The 22,020-nt window shown below is 45.0% G+C and overlaps 4 protein-coding genes across 4 annotated transcripts; 1 reads left to right on the top strand and 3 right to left on the bottom strand.

Annotated features, from left to right (window-relative positions):
* Positions 1–1,522: 1,522 nt before the first annotated feature.
* On the bottom strand, positions 1,523–2,451 carry LOC136546843 (18.8 kDa class V heat shock protein-like). Its single transcript, XM_066538811.1, has 2 exons — positions 2,147–2,451; positions 1,523–1,896 (listed from the first exon to the last, which is right to left on the bottom strand). The coding sequence occupies exons 1-2, from the start codon at positions 2,445–2,447 to the stop codon at positions 1,628–1,630; spliced, it is 570 nt and encodes a 189-aa protein (XP_066394908.1). The 5' UTR covers positions 2,448–2,451; the 3' UTR covers positions 1,523–1,627.
* Positions 2,452–6,478: 4,027 nt separating this feature from the next.
* LOC136546842 (DEAD-box ATP-dependent RNA helicase 32-like) lies at positions 6,479–10,189 on the top strand. The gene is made up of 8 exons (XM_066538810.1): positions 6,479–6,953; positions 7,222–7,497; positions 7,607–7,930; positions 8,025–8,213; positions 8,289–8,450; positions 8,815–9,266; positions 9,386–9,540; positions 9,629–10,189. Exons 1-8 carry the CDS (start codon positions 6,597–6,599, stop codon positions 9,934–9,936), a joined length of 2,223 nt encoding a protein of 740 aa, XP_066394907.1. The 5' UTR covers positions 6,479–6,596; the 3' UTR covers positions 9,937–10,189.
* Positions 10,190–12,508: 2,319 nt separating this feature from the next.
* On the bottom strand, positions 12,509–17,001 carry LOC136542381 (polyadenylate-binding protein RBP45-like). The gene is made up of 7 exons (XM_066534781.1): positions 16,461–17,001; positions 15,298–15,778; positions 13,733–13,788; positions 13,528–13,658; positions 13,335–13,431; positions 13,041–13,250; positions 12,509–12,824 (listed from the first exon to the last, which is right to left on the bottom strand). Exons 1-7 carry the CDS (start codon positions 16,905–16,907, stop codon positions 12,822–12,824), a joined length of 1,425 nt encoding a protein of 474 aa, XP_066390878.1. The 5' UTR covers positions 16,908–17,001; the 3' UTR covers positions 12,509–12,821.
* A 3,888-nt stretch (positions 17,002–20,889) lies between these two features.
* On the bottom strand, positions 20,890–21,790 carry LOC136546841 (uncharacterized). The gene has a single exon (XM_066538809.1). The coding sequence runs from the start codon at positions 21,568–21,570 to the stop codon at positions 21,277–21,279; it is 294 nt and encodes a 97-aa protein (XP_066394906.1). The 5' UTR covers positions 21,571–21,790; the 3' UTR covers positions 20,890–21,276.
* Positions 21,791–22,020: the final 230 nt, after the last annotated feature.

The following is a 22,020-nucleotide window of genomic DNA, read 5'->3' as shown; positions in this document are numbered from 1 at the left end:
AAATAGCTAGACCAACCTACAGCATGTTCGGTTGGCTAGTTCGTATCTTTGTTGGTTCCAACTTTGTCCAATCAAACACCTCTAGCTCCTAAAACTTTGCTCTAAGAAAAAGGTGAAGTTCAAGGTTTTCACGTTTTTTCTTGAGCACCTCAAGGAATATTCCAGAAACCCAAGTTTTAAACCTCCTCGTGAAGTCGTAGGAATATTACCCACCAATGCCACTCATTGAAAAAACCAGTTCGTTTCCTTTGTTTATGTCCAACCTTCTTCCCCGTCGCGCTCCTCCTCCCCTCCGCGCTTGCACCCATGGCTGGGTCGTGCCCCTCCTCTTCCCCTCTGCGCTTGCACCCATGGCCGGGATCTGCCACGCCCAAGGAGGCTGTCGTCGTTGACCTCGAGGGCACCACGCGCGCAGGCGACGCCGTCCATGACCGAGGTGTGTGCGTCCCACTTTGATGCCGCCACCGAAGAGGACGCCGCCGAAGGAGGAGATCCGGTGGACACCGGGACTCCGCCGAAGGAGGAGATCCCGCGATCGTCGTCGGCTCCTTGCTGCGACCCTGTTGCGGCGGCATCAACAAACCTCCCACTCCCTGCTGCGATCCCCAAGAGTATCGGCAGATCGATTGACGCGCGGTGCTGTGCGCGGTGGTGCCGCTGTACGTGGCGATGGTGATGTGAGCGGTGGTGTCGCTGTGCTTCGTCGGTGGTGGGGCGTGCTGACGCTGGACCAGTGCTCCCTGCTGCAACCCAGACGTGGTGTCGTTGGCCGACAGCCAGGCGGAGGAGCAGGCGAGGTGGCGCCGAACAACTGCCATGTGGAGGCACAGGCCAAGGGCACAGGACATCCCACCAAAAACCTCCCTTCATCAAGATTGGAGCAGAGTTGTATGCCAAACAGGCACATTTACTCTAAAAACTCCACAATGGAGCAGCTTCATTGTGGAATTAGTAGAGCATAGCTGAAAAAATAGGAGCAGAGCAGTCCCAAACAGGCCCTTAAAAACTAGGTGGGTAGTTCCATCACAAGAAACCTAAACATATGAGCTTAGTTCGTCTATTTTCTATAAATTTGTTGAATCCTCAAACTGCAATATATATATATATATATATATATATATATATATATATATATATATATATATATAGGGAGAGGCTATTCAGTAGCCGGCTACAAAATAAGTTATTCTGTAGCCACCTCCATTTACTATAATTTTATATACTAATTTACCATAATGTCAATACATATTTACGATAGTTGGGTTATTATAACACATGAGGATATTTACCATAACGTTATATTAAACCACTTAGTAAGGAGTTACTATAATCTCGTAAATTAACATAGTAATTATCATAACTCAAAGTGGCTACAGAATAAGTTATTCTGTAGCCAGCTATAGGATAGTAGTTCTATATATATATATATATATATATATATATATATATATATATATATATATATATATATATATATATATATATATATATTGTAAGGAGAGAGTATTTTGGATCGTACCAATGTTCACAATCACAAATAAGTTGCATTTTTTTTTACAAACAAATTAGTTGCAATTGGATGAACCAAATCAACACGTACATGCTATACAAAGCTATAAATCACGAATCAGGCCGCCCGGGCCGCGTGATCGCGGGCCGGCCCGGCGCCGAGGACGTCGGCAACAGGCCTTGCCCGGGTGTGCATCCGCGGGACCGTCACGGTCAGGACGCCGTGGGTGTACGCCGCCGAGATGTCGTCCACGTCCACCATCCCCGGCAGCCGGAACTTCCGGTCGAAGCTCCTCGCGCCCGCACCGGCGGCAGCGTCCAGCTCGGTGCGGATGACGAGGTACCTGGCGTCCTCCACCTCCACCCTGATCTCCTCCTTGCGCACGCCTGACGGACACACAGAAGCGAGCGTCAACGCCACAAAATTTCGGGCATGTTCGGCTCCGACTATCAGTCGACTGAAGTAGAGAAAAATAACGATAAGCCGGCTTCAAGCGAACAAACTGCTATTAGGCAAACCGAAGAAGAAGGCGGCCTTGCTCGGCTCAGCTCAGCTCAGCTCAGCTGGCTGGCTGTACCGACCGACGACGGCGAGCAGCACGCGCAAGTCTGTCAGGGATCGAGTGGGGTGGGTTACCCGGGAGGCTTGCGGAGAAGAGGTGCGCGGCGGCGGTCTCCTCCCAGCTGACATGGTTGGCCGCCCGCCGCGGCGGGAGCAGCTCCGGCTGGGACGAGAGGAGGGAGAAGAGGCGCCACTGCCACTGCCATGGCAGCTGCGCCGGCCGGAATCCTGGATGCTCCTCCATTGGGTAATAAGAATCCATGGCGAGCGGAACCTGTGCGTGAGTGTGACGGTGACACTGGCTGCTACTCCTCCATTGGATGCAACTTGCTGCTCCAAGTTGCGAGGGCTGCTGGTCGGCATGTGCGGCCCACATGTGCGCACATAAATAAAGAAGAGGCGTATCCATTGATTCATTCGATGGAGACCGGGGAAGAGACGCTTTTGCCTGCAAAATATCTTGGCCATTGGCCGGGAGCAGATACGGATAGCTTATTTGGATGATGAGTAACGGGCCACGGGCACACGGGCTTTAGCGTGTCTCTCCCAATATAAGCTCAACGCATGAATAAAAAACACGGGAATAGAAAAAAACATAGGAATAGAGTGTGTAGTGGTAAAACAGAGGAAAGAAAAAATGCGAGAAATAACTAGAAGTTATGTTTGGAACGTAGGAATCCATAACACAGAAAAAACGCAGGAAGTAACACTGCGCAGCTCGAAGGAAATCAAAACCAAAGATCTAAGTGAATTCTTTTTTTCCTTTGAAATGAGCGTCTGCGGGAGCCTTTCCTCTGGAAAGAAACTCACGAATCCTCCATTCCAAATACTACTACAGTATTTTTAACTATAGGATTCTGATTCCTTTAGAATTCCTTTAAAAATTCTGTAAAACAAACAGGCCCTAAGTTAGCACTTTGAGCCGGCAAAGGTCACAGCAAGAGATAATAACGTGAAAGAGCGCAATCGAAGAACTTTTGAGGGATCAACACGAACACCGGGTCAGGTTTTGGGGCTGATCAAGGAAGAGCTCGGAATTTTTAGTGCAGCAATTGGGAAACTAGAGTTGCCTTCATGAGACACTCCTGTTCTTTTACAGTTTTTTTTGTGTTCGAGTAATGGTCATCGGAATGTAAGCCAAACTTGCTTTAGCCTGACTTTGATTCCTTCTTATATGAAATAGCAGTGCTTCTGCTAATTTTTCAAAAATAATAATAATAATAGCAGGAGGAAATTATTTTTTTAGCCCTAAAGAAGGAAAAAGTCCGTATTACCTCTCTTAACTTTTGCGAAAGTCTGATTTTCCTCTCTGAACTCTAAGACAGGGTAAACCACCTCCCTGAACTTTTAAAACCGTTCGTTTTACCTCCCTGACCGGTTATAAGCGGTTTTCAAATGTGGTTTTTGTCTTTTGTCTTATTTATTTATTTTGGCTGAATCTTTAAAAAACCATAGTAAATCATAGAAAAATCATAAAATAGAAAATCCAGTTTTGTTGGATTCCATATGAGTAGATCTACACAGTAAAACATATAATATGGCATGCTTTAGTAAAAAAATATTATAACTTTAGATTATGTTTTTCTATAATTAATTCATAGTTGAAGTTTCTATAGTCCAATTATGATGAAACTTTTATGGTGGACTAATTAACTTAGTAAAGTCTGAAAGACCTGTATAGCACAACTATAGGTTGCTGAATTGTTGCTTTTGACATCAGGGGTAAAACACTAATTTCACGTGCAACTTAACACCGTTAGCCCATTAAACTAACAGAAGGGCAAAAAAACCAAAGAAAATTTGTTTTAGGGCCAAATAAGCAAGTTCGAAAGAAAAGAGGCTAATAAACTAAGCAGCACTTTCTTTAGGCCTAGGAAATAATTTCCTCTAATAACAGCTATATCATATTGTATCTTTAAAAAAAGCTATATCATATTGTAAGAGACATAAACATTGTGAAACATGTGAGACTATTTTTTTTTGACTCCACGGTCCACACTAACCTCTTTTGCAATATTAAACGAATAAAAATTGATTCAGCTAGTTCTAAGCTAAATTATTAGGGACACCCTCATGGCACAGAACACTCACTAGGACACATGCACGTAGGAGCACAATAATTTTTTGAAAAATTATTTTGTGAGAATAAAATTCAGCATTAAGTAGCATTCTACCAAATTATAAGTCAGTTTTAGTTTTTCTAAATATATAACCCAAATATATGCTATATGTAATGTATGTAAAAAAAGGCCAAAACAATCTATAATTTAAAACGAAAGTAATATTATAATTCTATAAATTTCAATCTTTGTTATCTCATTTTAGTCAAATTGGCACGTAGATGAATGCATGACGGTTACTTCATAGAAAAAGGGTCATCGTATGGTTGTGAGCGACGAGGGGTGAGGAGGGTTGCCCACACTTAAGCTTGGACGGTTGGACCCATATATGCTTACAAAATGTTTCATGATGAATCTGGAGCTAAATCAAAACCAAAAGTTATCGTTGCTTTTCAACACATCCAAGAACGTCTTAATTGGACTCCATATGAGGAATTATAGCCGGTTCAGTACAGGTTTATCTACTAATTACGGAGCGAACTCAACTCCGAGTTAAAATCAATAGGAGCTCCACACGACTTGACTCATCCATATATAGTTACTCCCATGTTCATTATGATCAAAATATCACAAGAATTCAATAACATACAAGATCATATTATAAAGCGAGAGTAACAAATTCACCTCACAACTTAAACGGCGTGCACAAGCTCATGTAATTGGTCCCTTTATTAGCCGAGTGTCTATAGCAAGGACATCTATATCCCCATCATGTTGGGTTTGTTTGGTAGCTGTTGCCATAGCCGCAACTGCAATTCCATCTTAGTGGTTAGTAGCTTTTATTCAAGTGCTTTGTATTCTTTAAAAGTTTTTTTTGCCATGATCTATAACTAATCCATGCCTCGTGTTAATGTGTATGCTCAAAAATGTTTCTATAAAAGTTGTTGGTTTCGCAGAGAATACTCATACCATTTGAAATTATAAGACCTTTTCGCTTTTCGAGACACATACTTTTTGTATGGATTTATATATACACTGATTCTAAATACATAGTAAAACATCTATAAAAAATCAAAACATCTTATAATTTAGAATGAAGAAAGTAGCATAAAACTTTATGGATTTGAATATAAAAGGATCTTCCTCCACTGTCCACAAAATGGTACTTACTACATGCCTTTTGATTTCACAAGTTATCAAAACATTAAGTGGCACAACACAACAGCCACAAGTGCAACCTTGTATCTCGTGTCATTAGATCATCAAAAATAAAAATGTTATGAAAAAATAAAATTAAAAATTAATATATATTTTAAGCGAATTAAACAGTTGAGCTGCAAAATATATTAAAAAAACAAACTGGACATGATAACGAAACAACAACTTAAAGAGTCAAAATGACAACGATAACGAAGAAACAACCAAAGTCTCTAATGACAGCAGTGGATTGAAATAGGATATCAACACACGCCAGTAAATTCTGGTACCATTTGATTTTCAAGCAAGAGCGAAATTATGATATCCCTTGGGGCAGCCAAGCCATACACTTCATTTACTCTGAGATTAGTTGTCAGGTAGGGTTGTCGCGGTGCACTAGCTAGGTGAGATAGAGTGCTAGAGTAGACTCATATCAGTTGTTTTACCACAGGGAGGGGAGAGGCAGGCCACGTCGCGAGACGACCACACTTTTCAGCAGGGGATTATGATTGTCGTTTCTTTCTTTCTTTTTTGACTATGATTAGATCATGTTTAACTGATGAAACTGAAACAAGAGCATATGTTAATTACATGCATATGTCGCCACATTATCCACGCACATTCTTCATTATTACCCACACACTACACCTTACACTCTAGCCATGTGCTCCGTGTCTAACTCGTCGCTTTGGAGCAAATTTATAATGGTCCTTCGTGCAAATAAAAACGTGTTTACGATTTTGGTGGTGTTTAAATACATGGACTAAAGTTTAGAGGTGTCGGGTGTCACGTCGGGGTATCACATGAGAGTGTTTGGATAGTAATAAAAAAATAAATTACACAAGTCATCGGTACTCCACGAGACGAATTTATTAAACCTAATTAATCCAACACTAGCACATGTTTACTATAGCACCACATTGTCAAATCATAGACTAATTAGGCTTAAAAATTTCGTCTTGCAAATTAGTCGTAATATGTATAATTAATTATTTTTTAATCTATATTATATATATATATATATACACACACTCGAGGAGAGAAACTAAACGAGTCCTTCCTTATCGAAATTTCGCAAATCTGAATACCCGAGCACGAGAGAATATTTGCCAATTATTTTCCAGCCTCAGGCCTCAGGAGTAGCGGTCAAGCCAAGCCAGCCTCAAATAGCCCAATCCCGTCCGGGCTAAAAACCCTGGCACCGGAGCTGCACGTCTTCTAGAACCTTCCAGCCCTACTTCCCGGAACCCTAAACCCTAGTAGCCGCCATGCCCCGCCCGAAGCGCCGCGCCGCGGCGAAGCAGAATCGCCTGCGGGAGGTCGACGAGATCCGCCTCCTCAACGAATGGATCGACGCCGGCAAGCCCCTCCCGCGCACCAGACCCCCGCCCCCGTCGGAATCAGCGGGACCGGCGCCGGCGGCCGGGGAGCACCCGGAGTACGGCGCGTGCACACTGTTCGACGAGCTGCCGCTGTCGCAGAAGACCAAGGACGGGTTGCGGAAGGCGGGGTTCACTAAGATGAGTGAGATCCAGCGCGCCGCCCTGCCCCACGCGCTCTGTGGCCGCGATGTCCTCGGCGCGTCCAAGACCGGCTCCGGCAAGACCCTAGCCTTTGTCATCCCGGTAAATCTCTCGCTGCTGCTAATTTACTCGGTATTGAGATCGCGGGCTAAGAACGGTCCTAACACTGGGAGTGTGAATTGAATTGCGATCAGAGTTTCAATATTTAGTGCCGGTAATTGTGCGAATGGTTCCCTGTACATAGGTGTTTGTTACACCTTGTGTCTACCTCATCATATTTCCATGTCAATTGATCCCCTATAAGAAGTATGGTTGATCATGACAGCTAATATTCCTTATGAGCTCACCACATCACATTTCATCTTTGCAGGTTTTAGAGAAGCTGTACAGGGAGAGATGGGGTCCAGAGGATGGTGTGGGCTGCATTATTCTCTCCCCCACAAATGATTTGGCTGGGCAGATTTTTAAGGTGATCACGGAGGTGGGGAAGTTCCATAACTTTAGTGGTGGTGCCATTGTTGGTAAGCGCAAGGGTATCGAGCTAGAGAAGGAACGTGTGAACAGCTTGAATATCTTAGTGTGCACTCCAGGGCGGTTAGTCCAGCATTTCAACGAAACTGCCAATTTTGATTGTTCACAGCTCCAGGTAATCAAGCATATCCTGTTCTATGGTTATAGTGAATACCATTTTTTTTTTATTTTGGTAATCTAATAAAGTGCTCTTGTTTCATTTTTCTTTCCCTATGGGAAAACAGATGTTGGTACTTGATGAGGCAGATCAAATTCTCGATCGTGGTTTCAGAACCCAGGTTGATGCTATCATTTCTCAGATTCCCAAAGTTAGACAAACTTTACTGTTTTCTGCTACACAAACTAAGTCAGTTAAAGACCTAGCAAGGGTTAGCCTAAGGGACCCTGAATATATAAGTGTGCATGAGGAAGCCAGAACAGCCACTCCAGATACTCTTGAGCAGTATGCCATGATTGTACCTCTTGATCAGAAGTTAAATATGCTCTGGAGTTTCATTAAAAGACATTTAAATTCGAAGACGATAGTCTTCTTATCTAGTGTCAAGCAGGTAATCAGTTATTATTTCTCTGAAGAGTACTTTTTTGTTGCATAGTTATATTTTGTGAAATTTGCTAATTTCTTCCAATATCGGACTTCTGCAGGTCAAATTTGTTTTTGAAATTTTTAAGAAACTTCGTCCTGGTATTCCTTTGAAATGTATGCATGGAAAGATGGATTATGAGGTACAGCAGGCCATAGTTGCAGATTTCAATGAATCTACTTCAGTTCTTTTCTCAACTGATATAACCTCTCGGGGACTGGATATAGAGAACGTGGATTGGGTGGTACAGGTATGCCATTATGTTAAGCACTACCATTTTTCTTGTACTTATTCTCATGCTGTGACCTTTTTATCTCATTTACAGGTTGATTGCCCAGAAAACATTGCTAATTACATCCACAGAGTTGGCCGTACAGCTCGCTACAATAAGAAAGGAAAATCACTTATATTTCTTTGTCCTGAAGAAGAAGCAATGCTTGAAAAATTGAAGGCAACTGAAAGTAAAATACCTATACATATTCGAAAGGTTGGCAGCAGAGTTTTTCTGTTTTCAGTGCTTAATTGATTATGGTTGATCTATGTGGTAGATGCTGAGACAAGCGTTTAGAATGGTTATTCGGTCTCAAGTGACATAAAATTTGACAGCTGTTTATACGATAGAAGGGCAGGCCTAGTGCAGTGGTGAGAGCTGTCTCACTAAGTCACCAGGTCGTGGGTTCGAAGCAGCCTCTTTGCAGATTTGCGGGGGGAAGGCTTGCCTCGGTTTTTCCCTTGTGGGAGCCTCCGGCACTGGGTCTGCCCCCCCCCCCCCCATACCATAGAACTGCCACTAGTTCTTGCATTTCTTCTTTTTTATTTGTTACTTACTGATCTTAATTGCTTTAATGTAGCCAAAGGCAGAACAACTGGAGCAGATATCTCAGAATATAGCCTCGGTGCTGGTTAAATTTCCCAGTCTGCAGGAATTGGGTAAAAGGGCTTTTATTACGTATCTTAGGTCAGTATACCTCAAGAAGGTGTTCGACCTGAGCAGGTTCTCTGCAGAGCAGTTCTCTGCATATGCTGCTTCGCTTGGTCTGCCTGTTACCCCCACGATCCGCTTCATAAGCCACATGAAGAATGTATCGAAGAAGGATATGCAGGACATTGATATGAAACAGATGAAATCCAGTTCCAAACGTGAAATTATCATCACTCCAAAGATCAACAGTGATTTGACTGTGTGTGATGGAGATGATGATATCCTTTATCCCAAGAAGCCCACGACAGATGCTAATATGGACAACGGACTTGATGATGTCCTTCATTCCAAGGAACCTGCCACAGATACAGATGTGACCAGGTATGTATTGCTACTCATTTTTCGAACCAAGACATTCCTACCTTTCAAATTTGATGCTACCAAATATCTAGTTCCAGGTTTTGTTTGCCAAAGTTATGCTAACCAGTTGTACTTGTCAGACTCGAAAGACCCTTCAAAAAGAAGAAACTGAAGATAAATGTGCACAGGCCATCGGGAACAAGGGTCAAGTATGATGATGAGGGCAACGTTATCCCACCTCTCGCATCTGTCGCTGAAGAAGTAGCTTTAGAACCTGTGGTTCACAAGGATAAAAGTCTGTTCTATCTCTGTTTCTAACCCATGATTTGCACGAAGGATGTGAACTCTAAATATGAACTTGCTTATTGTCTCTGTTGCTCCAGTTTCCCAGCGATATGCAGAGATGCTGAGAGAAATGCAGGAGCATGACAAGGAGGACAAGCTTGAACACAAGAAGAGCTTGCGGGAGAAGAAGCTGCAGAAGAAGATGAAACTTAAGCGCAAGAGGCAGGAAGAGACTGAAGCGGGGCCAGAGGAGGATAGTGGCTCAGAATCAGACAGAGGCCGGGACACAGCCAACAAGGGTAAAAAGAGGTACTTCAATAGCGACAATGACGCTGCAAAGGACGGTGACGTTCTCGCCCAGCAGGAGGCGTTGGCACTGAAGCTCCTGAGTAAAATGCACAGTTAGCTTAGGAAGCTGATGGTGTCGGTGAGACCCTTGATGGGGTTTGCCTATTAGCTGCTCCGGGTTGAAATTTATTAGCTTAGCTAATTCGTCATTAGCATATGTGTTACTGTAGTATTATATTGTCAAATCATGGTCTAATTAGGTTTAAAAGATTCGTCTTGCAAAATAGTCACAATCTATGTAATTAGTTATTTTTTAGTCTATATTTAATACTCTATATATGTGTCTAAACATTCGATGGATTGGGTGCAAACTTTTGAGGGAAAAACTACCCAAAGTCGAATTTTAGTGACATGTGGAAATGGCATGGTTATGGTTTCCTCGGATCAACAAACATACAGATCTTAGTTCTAGCTTTCTAGGTAGTCTGTTGTCTGGCTGTGCCCCCTCGTCCTCGTTGATGTCGACGCCCCGCCGTCGCCGTTTGCTTGGGATTTGAGCTGAGCGCCTACAAATAAATTCCCTCTGGCTCCAGCCGCCACCCCCGCCGGAGTTGCTCTTTCCTATTCATCGCCTCCATGTCCATGACTCCATCCGCGTACAACCAGAGCACTGTACGACAGCTCTTTGCCTGCTTCATCAGCCTCGGCGCCCTTCCAGCAGTGTGAGCGCGCTCCTTCCAGCAAACCGCGAGCGTGGTTGAATCCGATCCAGTACACTCCGGTGACATATAGGGCGTGTTTGGCATGGCTCCGGAGCTGAACTCCAGCAACTTCAGCCAAATTTTCAGCCAAACACCCCAGCTCTAAAACTCCATAAAGCTGTCAACTCCATGGAGCTGTAGTGCAAATGGGGGTAGAGTTTCGGAGCACCTCTTTTGCAGCTCAAAAACCACCCAATATGAACCTCCTCGTGGAGTTGGTGGATAATTACCCACTAATACCACTGGTTACACAGAAAATGGTTCGTTCTTTTTATTCTGTCTCCTTCCCGACACAACCCCTGCCTCATCCCGCCACTGCCGACCTGCTGCCATTCACACTCCCCCGACGGCCGGAGGGCGCATCCCTGCCGCCACCTCGACCTTTCCCGTTCGTGCCGCAGCCTGTGTCGTCCCATGCGATGCTGCTGCCGTCGTGCATGCCGGCCGGCCTATTCTCACTCCACCATCTGCCACTGCTCCCACCTCCCCGTCATCCCCCACCCTGGGGGCTCCAATCCACAGTAGGGCGGCGCCGCCAGCCCGACCGCCGTGGAGCCTGTCGTGCAGCCTCCAACCAGGCCGCCTGCCCCGCCCCACGTAGGTTGCTTCTATCCTTCCGCGAGTGTGCGATGTGGCCGGCGAAGGGCAAGATGCGGCCAGGCGGAGTGGCTTGGGCGCTTAGCGCGGTGTGGCCGACGAAAAAGCGACGCGGCCGCCGACCGGGAGGAGCGGCTTGGCCCAACACCCGCGACGGCCAAGCACTGGCCTCGAGACCCAGCTGTGCACCGCCGCTTGGTCGCCTGCAGCCGCTAGGAGCGAGGTGCGGCCTGTGCCGGCCGCCGCTGACCCGCGCCGCCATAGCCCCGTCCTGCTCTCATCCCAGTCGCCGCTGACCCGCGCCGCCACAGCCCCGTCCTGCTCTCAACCGGCCAGCACCGCCAAGTCTCGTGCGAAGCTCCACCGGGTTCATGCGCAACCGGCATTCTGACGAAGAAGAAGATAAGGTGGAGAGGCTGACATGTGGGGACGTGAGTTGGGGGTAACAATGGCAATTCATCCTAAAAGTTGTCTTTTCGGAGCTGAAGGTACCCTCTCAGCCAAACACCTCCATCAGACAGTTCCAACTCCACCCAAAGCTGGCTCCACCTGAAGTTCTGGAGTGGAACAACTCCACTTAGAGTTGGAGCCATGCCAAACACACCCATAATCTCATCAAAATCTCACTTAGGCCGACACCGGTCCTCCTCAACCTCCGGTCATCAAAATCTCACTTACGCATGTTTGATACCATAGATTAAGGCCCCGTTTAGTTGCCAAAAATTTTTGCATAGTAACTGTCACCTCGAATCTTGCGGCACATGCATGGAGTACTAAATGTAGACGAAAAAAAACTAATTACACAGTTGGTCGAGAAATCGCGAGACGAAACTTTTAAACCTAATTAGTCCATAATTAGACACTAATTACCAAATACAAACGAAATGCTACAGTGAGCCAAAATCCAAAATTTTTTGGATCTAAACGCACCCTAAACTTTACTCATCTACTTTATTGTCCTAGATATCCAAATAAACGGACCAAAAGTGAACTGTATTAGTTTTCAACCCAACTAGCGATTGATTTATTAGTTGGCAAATCTGGATTAATATAGACTAAGAGGCGCACATGAGTTTTTTAGTCCACCTGAACTCCAGTCAACTAAACTTTCAGTCCACTTTTAGTCCAGCATTAGACTAAATTTTAGCTACCTATAAAACTTTAGCCATCCACCACCTAAACTAATCTTTAGGTGATCCCCTACGTTTATGTGCCGTCGAGCGTCATTTTATTTTGCCGATGGATGTACAGTATGCTCCATGCCGCAAATTGTCAACGTCCTTCAGTCCTGACCAAGAGTGCACAAACGTTTGTCAACCACCCTACACCGACAGCTCACTACGAAAGGAGGTAAAGTGCAAATGGTTCCGGGCCATCTGAAACAAGCAAATAAACAATCTGACGAAGGCATCAATCTCAACAGAGCATACTATAACGGTCAAGATCTCAACGACAAACAAAAGAAACATCAGGAGTGCCATCATCGATTAACACTGGTGCCCAAGAACAAGTCCAACCACACCCATGCGACTACATGACCTCCACATCTATAGGATGTCTCATTAGGCAGTGCCCTGTGACTCTACCGTCCCTCTGATCTGATAGCGCTCCAGACGTGCACAAGCAATCATCACCTCGATGATCGTCACTGCAAATGCAAATGAAAGACAACAAAGTTACTCATCAGCCTTGTCAACGTCCCAACATAGAAGACTCGTAACATAACACTGTATGGCTCAAATTATCTTCATCAGCAGTTGGCTGGTTCAGGATAGTAAGATTTTTAACAGTCGATTTCCTAATTTCTTTCAACTATAAAAGGATAGTAAGATTTATTAAGCAATGGGGATTGTCGGTGTCCTACCTGCTGTGGAGGTGGAGGCTGCTGCTGCTGCTCCTGTGCTGGTGGAGGCTGCTGCTGCTCATAGTTACCATAACCAGGGTATCCATAGTAGTTTTGCATGCTTGGGTCTTGTGTATTGGGTGCAGCATAGCCATAACCTTCATAACCCTGCTGTTGGTATCCATAATAGCTGTTCCCATTATACTGGCTGTTGGCATCTTGCTGAGAAGCCTGATGGAGAATCACCTTGGATTAATCAACTGTTATAGGTAAGTGAGAATTCAGCAAAAACTAAGATTCCATCACACACAATACCTGTCTGTTTTGAGGAGTACGGCCCCATGAAAGCCGAACTTTCTGCCCACCAATCTGACTCCCATTCAGCATTTGGATGGCTTCCTCAGCACATGACCTGAAAATACGGTAACCCAATCAAGCAACAAAGAATTAAGTCACATATATCACAGTCTGAATGGTTAATTAAAGAGCTTTAAGCATTTATATGAACCTGCTGGTAAATTGAACAAATCCACAATGCTTGCCTACAGGAATCTTCACATAGGAAATTTCTCCGTATGGAGTAAAAAATTGCCTTAGATACTCCTCATCTACATTGGAATCTAACCCACCCACAAAGACCTATTGCAAAAATAATGAAAGATAAGGTAACGAGAATTCCTAAGTCTCCTTTTTGAGAAAAAAAGTCCACTTACTGTTGTATAGGTGGGATCATTCTCTGAAGAATTTCCTTGAGAGCTCTGGTATGCTCCTGCAATGGCAAGACAAACCATCATCAACAAAGCTGGCAAACTGGCTATTCTGGCCAGCAAAAGTAATAGCTTAACATATTCTAGTAAGTAATAATGATCCAAAATAGCGAACACCATTTGCGGTAATGTAAGTAAACAAAACAAATAAAGAAATGGTTAGCATTCCAATGAGGTCAGAGGAAGAATACAAGAAATCCTTGCTTCAAAGAGTTGTTCACTGCATGCACAGCTTGGCTGCAACAGAAAAAAATTAAGTACTATAGCTAAACTGTCAGTAGATAAGCTCAGATTATCTACGATACCCTGTATCTTTAAATTACCCCAACTATGTAGCAGCAACTGTGTGCATTAATCACTACCAGGAATTATCCCCATGCGCTACTACAGGCATGAAGTAGAACATATTAGCTCAACTATTTCGTTTTTTATTTTTTAATCTTATCCCGAGGCATCAACTATTTCACATAATAAGAAATTAAATTTTACTTTGCCAAGCCATACCAACTACCAAACCCAAACTCAGATAAGCAGAAACAACCAAATATGCATAACTACAAAGTGCATTCAGGGAAAACTACTGAGAAATAAAAGCAAAAGGCATCTGCAGCATGGAATAAACCAGATAAAATGCACGAGGAAGTAGGTGCAGGCACAAGCAGCTGAAAGTTGAACAAAAAAATATTTTCTGCACCGCAGCAGAATTTGGAGTAACTCTACAAAATGGTACATTGAGGGTACCAGATAAGCTACAGGTGAAATTATGAGCTTCCTGAACTATACAGTACAATGTGGAGTAAATAAACATGTTACAGGTGACATTAGGAGCAGATTAAGAAATCCAATCCAAAGATGAGAAAAAAAGGGAATATATAAAAATAAATATTACAAAACCCATATAAAATTTGTACACATTAGCTATCACAAGTACTTGATGGACAGTTTTTTTTTTAAAACAAACTGAAAGCACTGGAAGACTGGAAAGTAAGTTCAGATAAATTGATGCCTGAGAGAAAGTACAAATATATAGCACAGTTGGCCCTCTAAAGTACTTTAGAACCAAAATCTCACGAAATTTAAACACTGACCTAACCGAGGCACGGTTACAGGAGACATCTGAAGACATTTCCAGGCCCTAAATGCAGATGGCATGGCATCCTGCTTTGAGAAACACGAATTTTGTTTAGTGGTTTTATTACTTTGTTGTGTTAAGTTATCCCAATCTTAGACTTGGAACGGAAAGAGCTGGAAGGAAATGCCTGTTTACAGAAAGAAGCTATGCCAGCTATGCTGCGGTGGAATGACTATGAAAACACTATCATCCAGCAAGAAAAATGGAAAATGGAAAAATAAATCAGAATATGTAAGTGGGTTCAGTTTTCAAGATGCAGTGATGCACTTAGATGCTCTCATAATCAGTACTCCTGCAGGATCCTACACAAGCAAGTATGAAACAATAGAAAAAAATAATAATTTTAAAACCTATAGGAAGATGTTCCACAAGTACATACCGTTAGTTGCATATGTCTGCTGAGCATCCGTATTCTTCTTGTTAGCTGCAGCACCAATCCTCATGTGCCTTGTAGATAACATCATTCCATTCATCTCGGTCATAGCGCGTGCCTGCTCATTCAGATCTCCAAAACGCACAAAACCATATCCTTTGGGCCGTCCAGTGATCCTATCAACAACAACTTTAGCTCCTCTAACTGAAGGGTAGTTAGCTCTGAACACATCTTCCAACATGGAGTCAGTAACATCAGGAGCCAAATCACCAACAAATATTGTGTGATCAGAACCACTATCTCCACGCTTATCCCCAGTGCTAGCAGAAGCCCAGTTCAGCTTATAAGCCATCTCAACATTCGGCATCATCTGCCCATTGAAGTTCATCAGAGTATGTTCTGCAGCAGCTCGAGAGTAAAACTCAATAAAACCATAACCTTCTGAATGCCCAGTCTGCTTGTTCTTTATAATTTTTACAGAGGCAATCTGCAGTTACTTGAAAGTATTAGGCCAACAATAAATAATTTAACAAATGTATTAGGATTCCCATCAGATAACAAGCACAGTAGTTCAACTAAAATATATCACAAGAGACTTATATTACCTAATCGTTATATTGAACTTCCAAATTTACAAAATCAAACTGTATATATGAACTAGCAACAAGCAAGATATAACATGGAAACTATAGCATCTGTCTTACAAAATCCTGGTATAAGTTGGATGTAAATAAGTCAATGTACTCACCTAAAGAATGACAGATTATCATCAGTTCATGAAGAGACGTTGCTCATCACGCACAACAGAGATGAGCATTAAAAGTTGAAAACAGAAGAAAAAAAACACCTTGGCATCTGTGCCTACAGCTTACAATCATAGTAATATGCATGCTTCTGGGCCTAAAACCTAACATCTTGATTGAAATAGCATGTAGCTATGCAAGAAATGAGCTCCTTGGCTCCTCACAGAAGACACTGGACTAAATGATCTAGTATCCACGGCTATAACTATAATAACAGAAAACATAATAAAATAAACAAGAGCATAACAGCACCTACAGCCGCAGGCATATAAAAACCTAATTAGCCAAACCAATCGTACAAGGGTGCCCACCCTCAGATTTCCAATGCCACGGCTTTCGGGGAGGGGAGATAGAGAGAAGGGTCACCTGTTGGCTCACGGGCGCGAAGGCAGTGTAGTGGAGGTAGTTCTCGTCCATCCAGTACTGAAGATCCCCGATCCACAGCGTCCTGACCTCACCGCTTCCCGGCGTGGTCCCATACTGCAGTGGCTGCGCGTACTGCGGCGGCGGAGGAGCGTACTGCTGCGGCAGCGGAGGAGCGTACTGCTGCTGCGGCGGAGGGGCGTACTGCTGCGGTGGTGGCGCGTACTGCTGCGTCTGAGGCGGGTACTGCTGCGGCGGTGGAGCGTACTGCTGCTGCTGCCCCCACGGCTGCGGGGGGGCCTGCTGGTAGTACTGCGACGGCGGCGGCGGCTGCTGCTGGTAGTACGGCGGCGGGGGCACCTGCTGCTGTGGAGGCGTGGGCGCCCCGGATCCCTGCGGCAGAGGCGGGCCGTGTTGCCCGTTCATCGGCGGCTGGTGCGGCGGCTGCATCGCTTCCCCGGCGAGGCAGAGAAACCCTAGGGCGCGGTGACGAAAGCCAAAAAGGAGGGCTTTTTGGAATCTCGATGTTCGGGAGAAGGAACGAGGCGGAGCCACGGAACGCGTGGGGCGGGGCGGGGTTTATATGGGCCGGGCAGCTGCTTCAGAATCTTGGCTTTTGGAAGCCTCCGCCCTCCGGTTCGTGACGGGCCCTGATGGGAATCGGATACGATTGCGAAGGTGGCCCGGTTGCATGGATGAGGAGTCTGCTGCCGTTAGATCTGCGATGAACTCGACTTTGGAACACACCCTGATTATTTGGCAAGAAGCAGCAGCATGCGTCCATGACGTGAGTTTGTTTGTCTCCTAGGAGATGTTTGGATCCAAATAGTAGATTATAGTAGCAATAACGGTAATGCTATGATTAGGGTGTCCGAACACCGGACGCTACGTGGCTTTACGCTGTCCACTTATTATATCCACCACAAATATCTGATACTATACGCCACCTCTCAAAATAAAAATCCCCACTCCGCAGGCTGCCGGTCGCGGCACACACGTTCTGTTTCTGCCAGATCCAGTCCACTCAAACACTCCCTAAGTCCGACAGTCAAAGCACCGCCCGCCGATGGCATCTCCGTCCCACTCAATCGAGGTCTGGACCCCCGGCGACTCGATGCAGCCCACCACCGCTCTCCTCTCCTCCTCTGTGGCCGCACCCCAGCCCTCATTCGCCCCGCCTCCTGCTCTTCATCATGGCGGCCCTCGTTGCCGCCACAACCTTTGTCCTGCTCTACCCGCCCCTCATCGTCGTGACCGCGGCGTTCGCTGACACGCGAACGCTCTCCAAGCTTCCCCCAAGCCCTTGGTGTTGCTCATATCCTCGGATGGCTTCCGCTACAGGTACTAGTACAAGGTCCCTCCCCCGCACATCTGCCGCCTCATCCCCGTCGCCGGGACCGATGTCCTCCTCGTCACCTCCTCCTGCGGCTAGAGACGACAAGGGGCATCGTGGCCGTGCCATACTTCGCGACCGCCTCGAGGCTCGCTAGACATGGTGGTCGCCGCCCACTAGAGTGTCGCGGCTCACATGTTGCAAGCGTATGTTTCAAGTGTTTTAGTGATTTTATATGCATGTTGTAAAGTGTTTCACGTGGATGTTGCAAAAGTAGATCGTGATGATGCATATGTTGCAATGGTTGTACACATATGCTGCAAGCATCTGTTCCAAATGTTTCATCTTTTTTTCAGACATATGTTGCAAATGTGTTTATTTGGATGTTGCATATGTTTCAAACATATGTTGCAAGTATTTTATATGGATGTTGCATATGCTTTCAAATGGCTTTTCAAGTGTTTTTCAGGTGTTTTTATAAGTATTTCAGATACATGTTTCAAGTGTTTCATCCGTCTACAGACGTATGTTGCAAGTGTTGTATCTGGATGTTTCACAAGTAGATCGGGCGTTGCATCTCCCTTCTCGCTTTCTGCTACGTCTTGCCTCTGTGTCTCTTTCTCGTCCCGGCGCCGGCTGGGCATCTGTCGCGCCCTCCCCCTCTTCTTGATGCTGGTGACGTTCGAGGCGGCACGGGCCCCGTGTGGCCGCGCGCAACAGCGCGGGAAACGATGGCACGACACAAGGGAATGCCCATGGGCCTACGAGGCCGATGCAAGTGGGTGACGTAAGACAGTACTGGTCTATAATAATAATTTACTGGGGGTGGTTAGGCGGACCTGAAAGATCGTGAGGGCCATGCGCGCTGTCACTTGACGGAATCGTCCGATATTTGGAGCAACTCTGGATGTCCGGGCGCTAGTAATTCCCTAGTAATAATCTATTACTCCCTCAATTCTAAATTATAAGATATTTTAACTTTGCTAGATATATTATTTTTACTATATATATATAGACATAGTGTATATTTAAGCCTGTAGCAAAACATATGTATCTAAAAAAAACCAAAATATCATATAATTTGGAATGGACGAAGTAAATAATCTTAAAGCAATGTTCTAAATAATTTTTTTGAGGAAACTAGAACCCACTCCACCATATATATCTATATACTGTATTAATTAGTTGAGTGTCGACGTGGTAATTGTAATCTTCGTACGGAGTATTAACTTAATAGTGAATTAAACACCTATTTAGCCAGCCCGTCTAATATTCTTTCAAGTTAGTCTAAAAAAAATATTCTTTCAAGTTGTTTAGACTAGTTTAGTCATGTGTTTAAACGAACTAACCGAGGTTCTTATCGACATGGTTGACCTTTGTTTACCGTTAGGATGATCGGTTGGCCTTTTAGTTTACGGTTACAATGACCTCAAGATAAATCGATACATATGTGTTTTTTGTTTCCAAACTATAGAAATCTTGAAAATTACTCCATTCGTTTCAAATTATAAAATGTTTTGGCTTTTCTAGATATACATTATTTTTCTTTTGTATTTTGATATAGTATATATCTAAGTGTATGTATAGAAAAACTATATATTTAGAAAAGCTAAAACGTCTTGTAGTTAAAATGGAGGAGTAATTGCGGTCAGTGTTTATAAAGCTTGACCGGATTTTGGCCAAGCGCCGAGAACCCCCCAGCTCATTGGGCGCGTTGAGGACAAGCCGGCCATTGATGTCACCAGATCAGGCAACTACATGCCAAATGCACGCACAATGCGGTGCCACGCAGTGGAAACTTCTGAGCCGTGCAATCATTGAATCGAAACGTCCACAAACAACAAACCATGCTTCTCGTTGTTGGTAGGAAGACCGAAGAAAATACAGAGCAAGCTTCAGGTTTGGACTGCTCTTGTGTTAAACAAAGCTCCCCCGGCCACCAATCCCTTCCGGACATCGCTGCGCTGCTGACCTCCGAATCGTCCATGGCGTCTGGGTCGCGATTAGGTTGATCGCCTTGTTTAGTGCCGGGAGACGCCTCTGATGTCATGCAGCTTTCAGAGGTTTCTGCGTGAGAGTGACAAAAGGCCCCGCGAACTTTGTTTGCAGATCGACGGCGTCATCTTGATGCCATTTGTCAACCACGCGTTCAAACCCCGGCGTCTTTTAATTCCTTTCAAACTGATGAGCGTTTCTTTGAGGGCCCCCTCTCGGGGTTTTCAGTTCAAATGGCACCGCATTTGTAAAACACGTTCAAATAATCGAGCGTTTTGTTAAGCCTTGTAGGTCAAACCGTCAAAGATAATGATAGGGAATGTGAGACACAAGCTACCCACTTTCGTTTTCCGATTGAGACGCATGTTTAGAACATGCTGAGGTCAAGCGTTTTATTCAGCCTTCAAAGTTTTCGACGGATCGATTTTGGTTCGATCTCTCTCTACTTTTCCCTTGTGATGAAGTTGAAGGGACCATCCTTTTTAATGATTGGTTAGTTGACCGTGGGGAGAAAAACGGGTTGCTTAGCTTCAAACGTTTCACGATTAGTGTGTGGTCAGCTGCTGTCTGCGAAAAAAGGTAGATTATAAGCTGGAACAGTATTTTTCTCTCACACCAAACCCGTCAGCAGTAAATAATCTATGATCGTTTACGACGAAACGAACAGACTGTAGATCACAAATCTACCTTTTGTTCTTCTACCATAAACAACCGGTCACTCTCTCTGTGTTGCAGAGGACCGGCAGGAAACATGCATGCTCGCATACTCTGGGTAGTAGGTGTTTGTTAAGCTAAGTATGACTTTGTTTTGGTGATGGTTTTGTTTGAGTAACTTCCAGAAGAACAAGGGGGAAACATCATTAATGCAGTAAAAATACTCTGTATTTACACTCTGAGACATACGATGCAGTACTTACCGGCGATTCAGTGATTGAAGATTCAGAATGGCTCCAACGAAGGAACAAGCAAGATGAGAGTTTTACTGGTCAGGGTCACATGGTAATCCTGCTGGATTGCTGCTGCAGATGCAAATCAGCATAAGCCAGGTGAACCATACTGCAGATCTAGACAATGGAGTCAAAGGTTGGAGACAGGATGCTGGATTACTGGAAAAGATGATTGACATCACGATACAATGTGACAGAGAAACTAGCGAAGTCGGGGGGGAAAAGGAACTAAGATCTCTGATTTCTGCAGAACATGCAGAGCAGGATTCCAGAACACAGAGAGGAGTAAAAATGCAGCCTGGACAGGAGGAGCATTTCTTGATTGCTACTACTATTACACATTTTGTATGTATATATATGATTCCATTCCATTTCCAACACCTACTTAAACAGATACAAACTGATCCCGATCTCTCAGCAAAGCTCAGATGTTACGAACCATTGCTTTGATATGATCCATGGCTCAACACCCAAGAACCAAACCAAAATGGAAGAAGCACGAGGATTCCTCCTCCCGGAAGCCTGGCAGAGACACAGGGCATCATCAAGAAGGCGACCCCTGAGCTCCGTGGCCGACGAGCCGCCTCAGGTTCCTGAGGTGCCTCTGCAGGGCCCGGCACGCGCGCGCCCTGAGGCCACGGACGGCGACCCTGAGCTTCTTGAGCCGCACGCCGATACTGGGCCTGGTCCGCGCCAGCACGCGCGCCGACGGCCTGGGGCTCTTCTCCTCCAGCACCTTGTGGATGAGGTACTGCGCCCTGAGGTGCCGCGCCTCCTCCGCGTCCACCTTGTCCACCTTGGCGTACCCGAACGGCGTCGATGGCCGCAGCAGCATCATCTTCGGCTCTTCGCGAAGCAACGCAACGACGGCGACGAGGGAGGAGGAGGAGGAGGAGGCGGGAGGGATGGAGGGGGGTCTCTTGGCGTGAGCTTCCTGCAGGGGTTGGCTGTCTGGCCTGAGACGACGTGTGCGCCTCTACTGTTATAGGCTGCCGCCGGCTTAAGCCTCCTGCAGGCTGCAGCCTGGCTCTGGCCTATATCTCTGTGGAATTATTGATGGGATCATGAATTATTATTAAGGTGGTGGACAGGCCGTCTCAATGCTGATAATCATTGTTTATTTCTTGCACCGCCGAGCTTATTTATCTCTTTATTTTATATCTGATCTCTCGACAGTCGACACATTTCGCAATTTTGAAGCTCATGACATATGCTAAAGACGATGGACGACATGGTCACATGATTTTCCTGAGTCCCAGAGGAAACTTCAGTCACATCTTGGTTCCTC

The sequence above is a fragment of the Miscanthus floridulus genome, chromosome 3 (genome assembly GCF_019320115.1).
Source record: "Miscanthus floridulus cultivar M001 chromosome 3, ASM1932011v1, whole genome shotgun sequence".
Classification (NCBI taxonomy): Eukaryota; Viridiplantae; Streptophyta; class Magnoliopsida; order Poales; family Poaceae; genus Miscanthus; species Miscanthus floridulus.
This window is presented reverse-complemented; position numbering and strand designations above follow the sequence as displayed.